The sequence below is a fragment of the Hippopotamus amphibius genome, chromosome 13 (genome assembly GCF_030028045.1).
Source record: "Hippopotamus amphibius kiboko isolate mHipAmp2 chromosome 13, mHipAmp2.hap2, whole genome shotgun sequence".
NCBI lineage: Eukaryota > Metazoa > Chordata > Mammalia > Artiodactyla > Hippopotamidae > Hippopotamus > Hippopotamus amphibius.
In genome coordinates this window covers 88,672,197-88,687,068 of record NC_080198.1, presented here as the reverse complement: position 1 = coordinate 88,687,068, position 14,872 = coordinate 88,672,197, and the positions used below count along the sequence as shown (strand labels likewise).

General features: G+C 35.8%; 1 protein-coding gene across 7 annotated transcripts in view; it reads right to left on the bottom strand.

Annotated features, from left to right (window-relative positions):
* Positions 1–221: 221 nt before the first annotated feature.
* The window catches only part of PPA2 (inorganic pyrophosphatase 2), a 96,690-nt gene continuing 82,039 nt past the window's right edge, over positions 222–14,872 (bottom strand). For 4 of the 7 annotated variants that reach the window (XM_057705190.1, XM_057705195.1, XM_057705192.1 and 1 more), the window contains 2 exons: positions 1,834–1,875; positions 222–433 (listed from right to left, as the gene is read on the bottom strand). In XM_057705190.1, the coding sequence (XP_057561173.1) occupies positions 401–433; positions 1,834–1,875 (75 nt within the window). In that variant the 3' untranslated portion in view covers positions 222–400. The remainder of the gene's footprint in view (positions 434–1,833; positions 1,876–14,872) is intronic. The other 3 variants (XM_057705191.1, XM_057705196.1, XM_057705194.1) reach the window with 2 other exon arrangements.

The window sequence follows — 14,872 nt, the reverse complement described above, 5'->3', positions numbered from 1 at the left end:
ATAGTATGGTATGAAAATGAGAACAATAATATCTACGAAAATCTTATTAACTTACTAAATTTATCATTTTTATACAACTCACAGAAATAAAAATTAATAAAATCATTGGGTTCCTTCAGGCATGCAAACTGGAACTGGTCAAAACTCAATGCTTCTAAATTTTTGTTATGAAATTCAACAAAATCTTCTTTTCACATCAATAAATATCCAAAGGAGACTAATTCAAAAATTTCAATGTTTATTTACACATTGCATATCTCAAAAAGTTTGAGAAGAAGGAAAAAAAAGTTTCAGCAGGAAGTTAGCAAACTCTTATAGATCTGCCCGTTTCTAGCACTGGGGGTGGTGGAGTCTGGGAGTTCTTAGAGACTGGAATCCTGACGGCAGAACTTCAGATGTTCTAATCACTTGCCAAGGAAATGCCATACTTGATCTGTGTTTAAAAATGGGGGAAGTGGGGTGTTAGGAAAAGGGTGAAGAGGGCGGGAGGGAGGAAAGGAGGGAGAAAATTTAATTTAGACCTTTCGGAAATATTTAGGCAGATAAAAACAATCAGAACTTAGCATGACACATTCCTATATTTAAAGCCACTCACCTTTTAAACTGTCCTAAGTTCTCTCATTTGGCTAAGGCCTTATATTCTAGAGCCTTCCCACTTTATTTCCTACATCTTACTGGGTCACTTAGTCTTTACTGAATAATACTGAAGTTCGTGTCCTAGCCACGACATGAAAGGTCTAGAAAAAGCCTCTACTGTAAAATCTGACTGCCTGTCAAATACTCAAAATGGGACAGTAATGCAAAGAAACAATCTGTTAGTTTCCCATATAAGGAATAAAGCTTGCTGTCCCGTGAAATCACATCTATACATATGCTCCTTTCTAAACACCTTAGAACTCGATTCACAGTGAATAGTTCTCATTTTCCTCCAAACTTGCAAGCTGAATATTCTTCTGTTTTACATTAAAACAAAAAGGCAAAAGCCTTGCCATATTTTAAAAGGCAAATGATACATGCACAAGCTTGTATTTTGAGATTTTTGCTACAGAACACTTTTACTTGTTTCTCAAAACAACTTCAAATAACGGTAATTTTAAAAATGCTATTTTTAGGACTTCTCTGCTGGCTCGGTGGTTAGGAATCCGCCTGCCAATGCAGGGGACAGGAGTTCGAGCTCTGGTCCAGGAAGATCCCACATGCAGCGGAGCAACTAAGCCCGTGCACCACAACTACTGAGCCTGCGCTCCAGAGCCTGCGAGCCACAACTACTGAAGTCCATGTATCCTAGAGCCCGTGCTCCACAACAAGAGAAGCCACCTCAATGAGAAGCTGGTGCACCGCAGCAAAGAGTAGCCCCCACTTGCCACAACTAGAGAAAGCCTGTGTGCAGCAACGAAGACCCAATGCAGCCAATAAATAAATAAATGCATAAATAACAATGCTCTTTTAATCCTATTATAAATTTTGATTTTAAGATCTTTAGTTGAAATGAGTGATTCATTAAAATGATGATAGATAATAAATCAAATCTCCCAAATGCACATTTGGAGGCTTAAAATTTATCAGAACTAGCTGGAACCTCAGTGCTTCACCAACAAAGTTAATGCACACTCAAACTACTTGCTGGCCTAAAAGTAATAAACATGTTTGTTACTCTCTGAAATTAGGAAATAGTTGATTTCGTCTGAAAATTTTAATGACTCTTTAAAAAAGCATTTCACTTAGTTTTTAAGTTTTTATAAATTTTAAATTAATCATATTTCTTGGGGGGGGATCTCCACTACTGTAAACAAATAAGTTTCCACATCTAGCTCCTCAAGCACCAACACATACCATACCTTCTTCATTACTTCCTTTACTCGGTGAAAATGACACCTGAAAGATAAAACAGAGTCTCTGTTACAAAGAATATTTAGATGTGGAAACGATATCCAGAATGGGTTTTTTTTAACATGAAATTATAGAACAAAGTTTACACACGATGATTCTCTAACCTGAAAAAAGTGAATACTCCCCTTTGTCTTTTCTTGTTATTGCCCATTCTTTCAGACAGACAAACCACAGACTTGAGTCAAATAAGAAAAAAAGCATCTTGAAAATATTTTCTCTCATTAACCCATGGGAACTACTGAGAATGTGACAAGAGGAGAGAAGTTTTCTTTCAGTTGCTTCTTTGGCTGAGGTCTTGAGAACAAAAATCCAACACACACATTCATAGACACATGTACACACACACACATTATATAATTTATTTAGCTGTCTTCTAGAGTGTTGAAATTAATTTTTCTATTTTGATGACTGGGCCAAGATTCTTAGAGCAGATATAATATAACCCGTGGTAGACAAGATTGAAAAGTTTTTCTGATATAAGATTTTTTCCTAATTAAGAATAATACATTTTTTTTTAAGATTTATTTTCTTATTTATTTATTTATTTATTGGCTGCATTGGGTCTTCGTTGCTGTGCACGGACTTTCTCTAGTTGTGGCGAGTGATGTCTTCTCTTGTAGTGGAGCACGGGCTCTGGGCGTGCGGGCCTCAGTAGCTGCGGCTTGTGGGCTCAGTAGTTGTGGCTCACAGGCTCTAGAGCACAGGCTCGGTAGTTGTGGCGCATGGGCCTAGTTGCTGCGCAGCATGTGGGATTTTCCCGGCCCAGGGATGGAAGCCGTGTCCCCTGCACTGGCAGGCGGATTCTCAACCACTGCTCCACCAGGGAAGCCCAAGAATAATACATTTTCAAAGGTTTTTTTTTTTCTCTTAAAAACAAAACAAAAACATTTTATTGGGAGATCCATTATCCACAGAGAAGAATGCACAAAGCCCAAGAATGACCAGAATAAGCATCTATGTGACCAGCGCCTGGCGTTTCCCTAGTCATAACCTCTTCTCCCTGAGGAATAACCACCACCCTGATTTTATAACCCACTTTCCAGATTTCAGATTTAATAATCAACTTCTGATTCTCTGAGTTTGCTCAGCCTCAGTAGGAAAGATCTGCCTCTGATACTTGAGGTCTGGGGCAAATGTACAAATGGAGAACCATATATCATACACCTGAGTACTTAAAGGTTATAAATCAAGCTAATGAAGTGAATGTAAAAACTGTTTCATCCTACTATCTTGATAAATACACCTTTGCACTGACTTGGAAGCTCTCATCTAGCATTCTGGACACCTCAAAAATTGCCTGAACGTGGCAGAGTGAGGAAAAAGCGGCACATGGCCCCCAACCTGCCCCGCTTCTCCTGCTCCCCCAGGCTCCATTCCGCATTGAAGGCCTCACCGGCACCAGGGCAGAAATTCCAGCTCACACATCTGTGCATCCCCCCAGGCCCCTGCAGGAGTAATGGTGAGCAGAGTCCACACAGTCAGGCGCACGCCCTTGGGGAGGCGCCCATGTCGGCCCTGGAAACAGGCTCGCGGTTATCTGGGTAAGGAATTCCAGGGACTTGAGCAGCTAAAAGGTGGTCTACAATGGAGGGCTTGGGCTGCTGGTGAATGCACAACTTTGGTCCCTTGTTTTGCCCTGTGAGGAGGGACAGGATGGATAAGGGCCAAAGCAGGACCCTCTCAAAAGAAGGATCCAAAGCAGGGTCCTCCTTGCTTAGGTCTAAGGACAGTCTTGAAGAAGAACGACTCAGCAGGAAATTTTAAATTTCAGCAGTATTAAAATACTCTCCATGACAGTTAATGTGCCAACTTGGAGGCTGGTTTTGGCTGAAATTAACATTGAAATTGGTGAATCTGGGTAAAGCAGATTGCCCTCCATAATGTGAGTGAAGGCCTGAACAGAACAAAAAGACCAGCCTCCCGAGGCATGAGGGTCTTCCCCAGCAGACTGCCTCTGGACTTCATCTGAATCACTGGCTTTCCTGGGCCTCCAGCCAGCCACCCCATTCTGCAGATTTTGCGATCACCAAGCCTTAACACTCTCTTCATGTGTATCTTCTATTGATTGTTTCTCTGAGAAATGCTGGCTAATACATCGCCCTGAGTCATAAACGGGTTAAAGTTATCTTTCCCTCTAATCTTTAAGAAAAAGGTTAATCAAATATGCTTTATTTTCTAGCATACAAAACAATGATGGTAACGATGTAAATAAAGAAGACCTTGAGATTTTTCCAAGTACTTAAAAAAACAAAAACAACAACAACAACAACAACAACAAACAAAGAAAATTCTATTCAGCTTCCTAGCACAGAGAAAATGCCTACCTATGGTTGGTTTTGAGGATGGTAGAACTTAAATAATTCTGGGTGTGAAAGTAACACTACAACATAAACACTGAGGTTAGGCCTTTGGGATCTGATGGCTCTGTTTTTCTAAAAAGACTATAAGACAGAATAACTTGCTTATTCTTTGAAATTGTTCTGCTCTTTAAATCGTGCGGGACACCTATTACAGAGTTCGTTGGAAAGTTAGCTGTTTAGATTTCCTGCTTAAAATTAGCAGCTGCTTCTTGCTGGAGCTGCCAAACGTTTCAGGGAAGAAAATGTATGATATGTAAAAGAGAATAATTGAGCAGCTTCTCATTAACCTAAAAAGCATTACAGAAAAGAAATGGACAAACTGCTCTAGCTAAAACATTTATCATTACGTTTTATTTTAAAAATAATTCCCAGAATGTTTTTCTTTACTCCTAAGATATATTTCTTGGTTGGCATAATATATTCAGATTGTACAAAGCCTCACATAAAAGAAAACAAACATCACAGGTAAATCTAACACTTCAGATAAAATAAATATGGAAGTCTGGAAGTAAAGTTGTTTTTTTGTTTTTTTACATTTTTCCATATTAACATATACCAAAAGAGACTAACACTTAAATTTTGAAAACAACAATGGGTTCATATACGCATCAGCATCAGCTTTTCAGCTCTTCACCTATGTCAATGACTTCCTGATTCTTAAACTTAACAATTGCTTATAGAAAATAGAAGAACAAAGAAATGCACAGACCAGCATCTTAAAGTGACCTAATCCCAACCCTCACTCTCAGGTGTCACCATCATTACATTTTCCTTGTAAGAAACGAAGGAAGGATTTTCAGTTACTTAACTTCTCCTAATTTCTCAGTAGGGGACGAATGTGGGCACCCTCTACTCATCTAAGATAAATTCTCCTGGAATCTGTATTACTTTATACTCTCATTCTAAAAATGCTATCTCCTCTTCTTTTCCAATCTCCAAATACTTCTCATGAATATTCATATCTTTAATTTCTCTCAAACAAATCTACTGTTCTCATTAGCAAAGTATTCCTCTATTATCAACCAAAGAAAGCTTACTCTTTTCAGTACCTATTCATGTGTAAACTGTATTTTAAATTAATATGAACTGCTAATATAACTGTTTTGTATTCTTTCAGATAACCGCACCAAGTCACTGTGAGCATTTTCACCTGCAGGTTACATTTGCTCAAATTAATTAACAAACATGATGCACTCAGCCAATATAAAATCTTGCTTTACTACATGATATGAGGATCACTGTTCTTTTACTTTATTATAAGGATTCAAAATTAAAGAGAAAAAAGTTCCTGATTTTTCATTCAGGTGCAGTAGGGTTTTAGATGCATTAAATTACCTTGGGTATTCTCACTCTGCATTCTACTTCCATGGTTCATAAGGCAGTTACTCTATATTCATTGTTTTAATTCTTCCAGTTTTATTGAGATATAATCCACATGCGGCACTGCATAAGTTTAAGGTGTACAGCATAATGATTTAACTTATTTCATGAAATGACTACCACAAGGTTTAGTGAATATCTGCCATCTCATATAGATACAAAATTAAAGAAATTAAAAAAAAATTTTTCCTTGTGATGAGAACTCAGGATTTACTCTCTCAACTTTCACATATAATTTACAGAGGTATTAAACGATATTTATCATACTATACAGTGTATCTCTAGTACTTACTTATCTTATAACTGGAAGTTTGTACCTTTTGACTGCCTTCATTCAATTCTCCCTCTCCCCACCCTCCACCTTTCGTAACCACAAATCTGATCTCTTTTTCTAGGAGTGTGTTTGTTTCTTAAAGTATAAATGACCTACCACATTATGTCAGGTCCTGGTGCACAATACAGTGATTCAGTATTTCTACACATTACAAAATAATCACCATGATCAATCTAGTTACCATGTCACCATACAAAGATATTACAACATTACTGACTACATTCCCCTTGCTGTACGCACCAACCCCATGATTCATCTATTCTGTATCTGTAAGTTTGTACCTCTTAGTCTCCTTCATCTATATCCACTTTATTTTCACATTTGTTTTCTGATTTCTGCTTTATAAATCAACAAAACATGACCAATTCTTAGTTATAAACAAAATGTAAGACTATTTTAAGTTTATGTAAGTTTAATCTACTTCCTCTTCCTTTCAAGAATGTATATAATTGGCTAGTAGCTGAAAAAAAATATTTTACTTTCATCTCCTCTGTCCATCTTTGAGTGGTAATGCAGTGAAGCTTTTAAGAGGCAAAAAAGGGAAAGGAAGAGGAAAATGTTTAAACAGAAGCATGTGGGAGAATTTTAGGGCAAAAAAACTCCCAGATGGGAGAAGTTGGTTAAGCATTATAATAAGTTATTATGTTGTGGAAACTAACTTGCTCTCTTTCTCCCAATGCTTCTTCCTGTTTAAGTCTCTGAAAACAGGACTAATTTTCATAGAATAATAAAAATTATGTTGACTTTTCCACTGCCCATTCATTAGTGGAATGGACTACCTCATGAAGAAGTGATCTCCAAATCACTGCAACTATTCAAGAGGCTGGAATACTCAAGAAGTATTCAAGAAGGGGTTTCTCTCTATGATCGAATTAACTTGACGACACTAATTACAATACTTAACACTTTCTAGCTGCTCTCCATTTTACCTGGATTATCTCATTCATCTCCACAACAGCCCTCCCTACAAGGAAGATACTACTATTAGTTCCATTTTATAAATAAGGAAACCAAGGCATAAATCAGTTAAATACTTTGCTTCAAGTTATGAATAAAAGAGTTGGGATTTGGACGTAGACAGTCTGACTCCAGAACAAACCTTTTCTTTTTTCTTAAAGAAGTTTTACTGGACTAAAACTGACATGAGGTAAACTGCATTATATTTATAGTGTATGGTTTGATAAGTTTTGACTTATCACATACTCATGAAACCATTATTATAACCAAGATAGTAAGCATATTCACCATCATTCCCAAGTTTCCCCTATCCCTGTGGAAGGGACTGTAATCCCTCCTTGGCTCTCTCCTAAACCCTCCAATCATCCGTTTGGCGTCAGTATACATTAGTGTCTGCATACCCTAAAATTTTATATAAATGCTATGATACAATACGCATGATATGGCTGCCTTTTTTTACGCCATGTAATTTTTTTTGAAATTCAGCCATGTCGTAACACGTATCAGTAATTTATTTCTCTTTGTGGCTGAGCGTTCCCTCCTGTGAACATACCACAATCTGTTTACCCATTCATCTACTGATGGACATCTGGGTTGTTTCCAATTTTTGTCTATTACAAATAAAGCTGCCATAAACTTCTGCGCACAAGTCTTTGTATGAACATTTACTTCCATTTCTCTTGGGTACACATCTAAGAATGGAATGGCTAGATTGTATGGTAGGCAGATGATTAACATCCCAAGAAAATGCAAAACTGTTTTCCGAAGTGGATGTACCATTTCGCATGCCAGCCAGCAGGGTGTGGGAGTTCCAGTTCCTCCATGTTCTTGCCAACAACTGGGACGGCCAATCTTTTACATTTTTAGCTATTCTAAAAAATGTATATAGGCATGTCACTGTGGTTTTCAATTTGCAAATTTGCGTTTCCCTAATGACTAGTAAAGTTGAGCATCATCTCCTGTTTTCAGTAGGTCATTTTTGGCAGAGTAACCATTCAAATATTTTGCACTTTTTTTACGGGGGAGGCAATGTTTTGTTTTCTTATTATTCACCTGTGAGGATTCTTTAAGTTCTGGATACAAGTCCTGTTATCAGGTATATGACTTTCAATATTTTCTTGCAGTATGTGGCTTCTTTTCATTCTCTTGCGAGTGTCATTTACAGAACAGAAATTTTTAATTTTAATGAAGTCCAACTTAACATTAAAAAATAGACTGTGCTTTTATCTTGCCTAACTAATCCCAGGTCAAAACTGGTTTACAGTTTTCTATTTTAAATTTTGGTCTAGGATACATTTTAGACAATTATCATGCATAGGGCAAGATACGGATTATAGTGGGTTTTTTTCCCCCATATGGAATAACCAACTGTTCCAGCTCTCTTTGTTGAATACATTATTACTTTGCAACTCAGTTGTCCACATATATGTAGGTCTACTTCTGGACTTAACTGATCTTTTTCTCTAGTTTTACACCATTACTACACTCTTTTGATCACTGTAGTTGTATTAAATGTTTGGAAATCAGGAAGAATTAGTATTCCAACTTTGTTCTTTACAAAGTTGTTGAGTCTATTTTAGGACCTTAGTATTTATATTACATGAGTTTTCTAACTTCTACAAAAAAGTGTAGGACAATCTGATTGATACTGTGCTAAATTTATAGATCAATTTGAGAACTGGCATCATAACAATATTGAGTCTTGCAACCCACGAACATGATATATCTTCCCATTTATTTAGTTCTCTGATATCTATGGGCAATGCTTTATAGTTTTCAGGGTACAGGTTCTTCACATTTTTTTCCCCAGATTTATTCCTTAAGTGTTTCATATGTTTGAAGCCATTACAAATAATTTATTTTTAGTTTCTAATTTTTGTTCCTAATATATAAAAATACAATTGTTTATTGTATATTGAGCTTGTATCTTGCAATCTTGCTAAAAATCACTTATTCTAGTAGCTTTTTGGTAGATTTTATTGAATATTCAATATAGACATTCATGCCATCTTCCTTTATAACCTGGATGCCTTTTCCTTCTTTTCAATGCCTTACTGCATTGGCTAGAAATTTTAGTACAATGCTTAATAAAAGCAGTGGGAGTAAAGGCCTAGAGTTGTATTTATGGAAAGGTTTTTAAGTGCAAATTTAATTTGTTTATGCCTATTTCTTCTTCAGTGAGTTTTGGCAGTTTATGCATTTCAAGGAATCTGTCCATTTCATCCAAGTCGTGAAATTAATTGGTATAAAGCTTTTTTTTTATAACATTTCTCTATTGTTCTCCTCATATCTTCTAAATCAGTGGTGATGTCACTTGTCTCATTCTTGACATTAAAAATTTGTCTTCTCTCTTTTCTTTCCTGGTCATTCTGGCTAATGGGCTTATCAATTTTGCTGGTCTTATCAAAAAAATCAATTTCTGGTTTCATTAATTTTCTCTATTGCTTTCTCTGGGCATACAAATTCTCTTAATTATGAAATATTTACTCCAAACATGCAGAAAATGCAGAGACCATTATAACAAATATGAACTCTTCAGATATTTTTAGAATTAACATTGTTATTTCAGAAACTTTGCAAGTGAAGCCTCTTCTTCTCCCTACTCATCAAAAATAAAAACCTTATTTATTTTTATTCCTTCTCAGAAGTAACCTCCTAATGACTATGCTGAAACTGGTGTTTAGTGTTCTCATTTATGTTTCTAAAATGTAAACAATATATGTCTGTATTCATTAAAAATATATGGTGCTGCTTTGAGTGTTTTAAAATTTACTTCAACAATGCATACTATATCCTGCTGCAAATGCTTTTTTCACCGAACATTGCACTTCCAGGTTTTCTCCATGTAGAATCATATAGTTCTAATTCACATGCTTTTACCTGTGGTATAGTACTCCACTGTATAAATATACCATAGTTTATTTACCCAGCTTCCTACTGATAGACATTTGTCTAAATTCCAACTTCCCCACATCTGATCATAAAAATGCATGTATTAGTGTCTCTATAGAATGTACATCTAGAAAGGTAACTTCAGAGTAGTGGGTTATAAGCATCTTCAACTATACTAGAAATTACTTAATTGCTCTTCAAGGTAGATGGACTAATTTATACTCCCATCAATAATGTCAACAAGTATGAGTGGTCTCCTTTCCCCACTTGGTTAAAAACACTTATAAATGTTTGCTAATCTGATAACTATGAAATTGTATTATGTCTTAGTTTGATTTCTTTGATCACTGAGGAAATACAGCAAACTTTCACAGGTTTACCGGCAATTTAAATATCCTCTCTTGTGAGTTGCCCATTCATACTGTCTGCCCATTTTTTTTCCCCACTGGTTATTTTTTTCTTGTTGATTTAAGTAAGTCATTAATTCTTTGTCTCTTATATGCAAATATCTTCTCCCAATCAATGGCTTAACTTTTGACTTATTTTGTGGTATCTTTAATTGTTTACAACTTAAAAAAAAACTTTATTTTAAACTTATCCATCTTTTCTAGGTTATTCCTGGCCATTTAATATTCCATATACATTTTAGGATTATCTTATAAATTTCAGTGAAAACCCTATTGAAATTCTGATTAAAAACAGATTGACTTCATTGATTAATATGGGAGAAATTGTCATTTTCATAATTAAGTATTCTTTTAAACTGTTAACACGTCTATTTGGGTTTACTGTTTACTCTTGGCTTAACATTGTAATTTATATTTTAAACAAAATTGTCAACTTACTTATGTTTAGAAAGGTATTGCCAAAAGCAATTTAGAGTATTTTCTTTCTTTCCTTCCTTCCTTCCTTCCTTCTTTCCTTCCTTCCTCCCTTCCCTTCTTTCTCCCTCCCTTCTTCTCTTTTTGGCTGCACTATGCAGCATATGGAATCTTAGTTCCCTGACCAGGGATTGAACCCATGCCGCCTGTGCCCCTTGCAGTGGAAGCGCAGAGTCTTAACCACTGGCCAGGGAAGTCCCAAATATTCCTTTCTGATTACTTATATATCTCCTATGTCTATAATAATGTCTTTATTTTAATTTTTGATATTTTGATTTATGCCTTCTCTATGTCACTGTCCTTCCTATAAAAAGTTTGTCTACATTATTAGCCTTAAAAGAAAATCCAGCTTTTGTTTTAATTGATCCTTTATCTCCTTGTTTTCCATTTCATTAAATATTTGCTATACTCTTTATAATTTTCTTTCTTATAATGTAAAAAGATAGGAAAAAACCAGAGTAACTGTTGAGTTGAATGTTCAGCCTTTCAATTTTCTCTCTTCATTTCTGCTGTACACATTCGATTTCTCTCAAAAACTATTTTTGCTGCATCATACACGATTGACAAAAAGTGATTCAGTTGTCAGTCAATTTTAAATATTTTATAATTTGTTGTAATTCTTTTTTTTTTTTCTTTGAGGCATGACTTGAGAAGTTTTTTTAGTTTCCAAACAACATGGATTTGGGGTTTTCTTTTAATATTTTTATAACTGATCAGTAACTTTGTTATACTGTTGACAGAGAATATGGTCTGCTTTACCTCAACTCTTTGGCATTTTTTTCCAACTCTTTTTGTGGCTTAACATATACTCAATTTTTGGAAGTGTCCACATGTACGAGAAAAAGCAATGTGTTCTCTAATTATATACGTCTATCAGATAAAGCTTGTAAATTTTGTTCCCATCTTCTCAACATATTTTCCAAATAACACTTTATATACAGTAAAGGATCCTAAAAGTAGCATCTTAAACCCCAGTCATCGAATCAACTGTCATTAAACATCAACTAACATTAGACCTGAAAGGAAAACTACCTCATGTGTGTGCACACACACATACACAAACAACGTATGCTTTGTTCCCTGTGAAGGCTCTGAACCTTGTTCCCTGAAATAAAGCTCCAACTTCTGGTCACACAATCTTGAAAAACAGGGAAAGAGTTCTATATTTTTGGCTATAAAAATAACACACTATCCAAAAAAATGTAATTGGGTGGTCCTGTGGCTGAACTACCACCAAGAGGTATTCCTGTTGTCAGTGGCCACAAGCTGCAGCCCGGACACCCAGAGAAACCACCTGTCTCTGTGGATCCTGAGGTGTTCAGATCTAAGTAACAAACCTTGTTTTTGACACAGCCATGCCTTTCATGATTGTACATAATTCAAACATCTATACACAAATTATATACAAATTCCAATAACCTTTCTGACCATTTCAGTTCTTATCTTCCTCAGATCAACTATTCTTCTTAAGATCTCTAACCTAAGTATGACAAATTACTTCTGTAGATATTTTCCATTTTGTTTCTAAACTGCTTCCAAGTGATAGTCATCGGGGTGCTGAGTGTTATTTCATTTTTCTTGGGTCCGGTGACACTATGTTTCCTAATTGATCTGTATGTATTGTTGGGTAACTACTTAATGATTTTGGGGGGTCTCAATGCTACTACACTTAATTGTGTTTTGATCAATATATGTCCACCAGTATATGCCTCCTGCAACAGTTCTCTTAATCACTCAAAAGTTTAGTCCATTTCTTTTCTTTGTGTTCTTTAAAAGTATCTGTTCACCAAAGCAATTACTTTATCCTAAAATCTCACCTAATTAATGATCATTCTGAATATTCTGTCAATATACATCTACAAAGTGAAAACTTATATTACTATCTGTCTTGTTTTAACCATTACTTCAGACTTATTTAAATCTACACGCCGGTCTTAAGATAATATCACCTAAGTTGATTAACTTGTTAGAATGAGTTCACTTATTCTAAGCCCACTAATAAACCTTGGGGTTATAATTTGTTTCCATACAGGCCCAGGATTGACGTGGTCTGAATATGATCAAGTTTGATGGACGACTTTAATGTCTTAAGTTATTCTGAGCAAGCAAAGGCCAAACAAAAGCTGACAGTACTTTGAAGTCAGTGCAACATTTAGTATATAGCAAAATAGAGAGGTCTGGGAATATATACCTAAGTAATGCTGACTCAAACATCTCAATGTGGTTCTTAAGAGACAAAATGCCAGGTCGAAATGCTCTGACTACAAAGAATTTCATTATTACAAGTTGATAAAATTTTCAGGAGAAAGTGTTACCTAATCTGAGCTCCTAAATCACTATAGGCTGCTAATAGAGCAATGCTTTGACTTCCACATTTTTAATGGTGAAATCCCATATACGGTAAGTTCCGCTAGAGCTGATGAAGAGGGACTGCTTTCTCTGCATTTTCATTTTCTACTATAGTTTTCTCAATGAAAAATCAGTATAGCACCTTCTTCATTATTATGAAACACAGTAAAGCTACCAAACCACATAATTGAAGCTGGATGTTAATGTTTCTGAATTCTAATCTTGTCCCCCAATTTAACTATCTAGATCATATCCATGCTCTCCAATTACTACTTTTTTCCAAGAGGAGTTTTCTTACTAATATGCTAGGAAACAATTTTTTTAAAAAAGAGGTAAGATTGAAACTTTAATCTTAAAGCTAATTTTCAGACAAATATCTATTATATCATTTATAAATCCCAAACTAAAATAAATGGAATAGTCTTAATCTGAGATTAGTGGGGGACTGCATGAATAAAGATAAAGTTTAATTTTTCCTTCACTTTTTTCTTAAAGAATTGATAATAAATATTGATGAGAACTAAGTTCAGAATGTTATCAACACAGATATAAAATAAACTGATATGGTAGCCTGCATTACTCTCCTGGCTCCCCTGCATCTTCCCTTGCCTCCCCAGCCCGTTCTCAGCAACGCAGCCAGAGTGAGCTTGTTAAAATCTAAGTCAGATCATATCCCTCCTTTGCTTAAAACCCTCAATGATTCCGTCTTATTCAAAATAAATGGAATTCCTGAAATAGTCTTTACAGGGTATTTTACAGTGTCTTTCATAATAATTTGCCTCCATTTTCACTCCCAGACCCAAACATTTCTGATCTCATCTCCTCCTTTCTCCCTTAGACTCCTTCTGCTCCACCAGCCACTGTGGTTCTGCGGGTATTGCTTGAACATGTCAGGTACCCACCTGCCTCACGGCCTTTGGGCTGCAGTATGGAATGCTCTTCGTTTAGATAGTCACTCGGCTAAGTCCTCTACCTTCTACAAATCTTGACTCAGGTCGGTTCTCTCCACAGTGGGGCTGTCCCCTATTACTTTTCAATTACTACAACTCCCATCCCACTCCCAGCACCCCTCTTCCCTCATTCATTTTTCATCACAGCATTTACTGCATCCAGAAACACTATATATTTCACTTGCGTATTTATTTATTATCCGTCACCCCAACTAGAATGTTAGCTATACGAGGACAGAGGTTTTTCTATCTTTTAATACTGCATCCCCAGCACCTAGAATCTAACGACACGTAGCAGGCAATTGCGGGCAAACATTTTTGTTGTTCCTGAGGAAAGATCTAAATTCACTAGTTTCTATCTGATAATTAGTTTAAGAAAAAACAAAAACAAAAAAAACCTTTAATTTATAAATGGGAATTTAGTCTAAGATCACTCCTGACCACACTTTACACAGAATATTACTTGATTTTCTGAATTTGAATTTTCTTATTTAGCGGTCTCCAAGTCAAGCATTACTTTGCTAATAAAATCAGTTGCCTCCAGGCAGCACTGTCACTAAGACATGTAAAAATCCGAGGATATTTTCTTAGCGAACAGAAGGAAAGCTCATGAGTAAGCGAACTAAATGGGGAAAAAAAAAGGAAAAGAGATTCCCTTCTTTTTTTTGAGCCAAAATACACCCATGCCAGCAGCCAGTCACAGTTTAGACACTGGATGGTGGATAACACGTGGCAACAGGTCAGTACAGCGGAGAGCTAATGCATTTAAACAACAATAAACTGGTGAACAATAGTATCATATGAAATCAGTTAAGTGGTTAATGTACTTTAGAAAATAGAACTACAACTAAAAGCTTTTAAGGTTTTTAATCTACATTC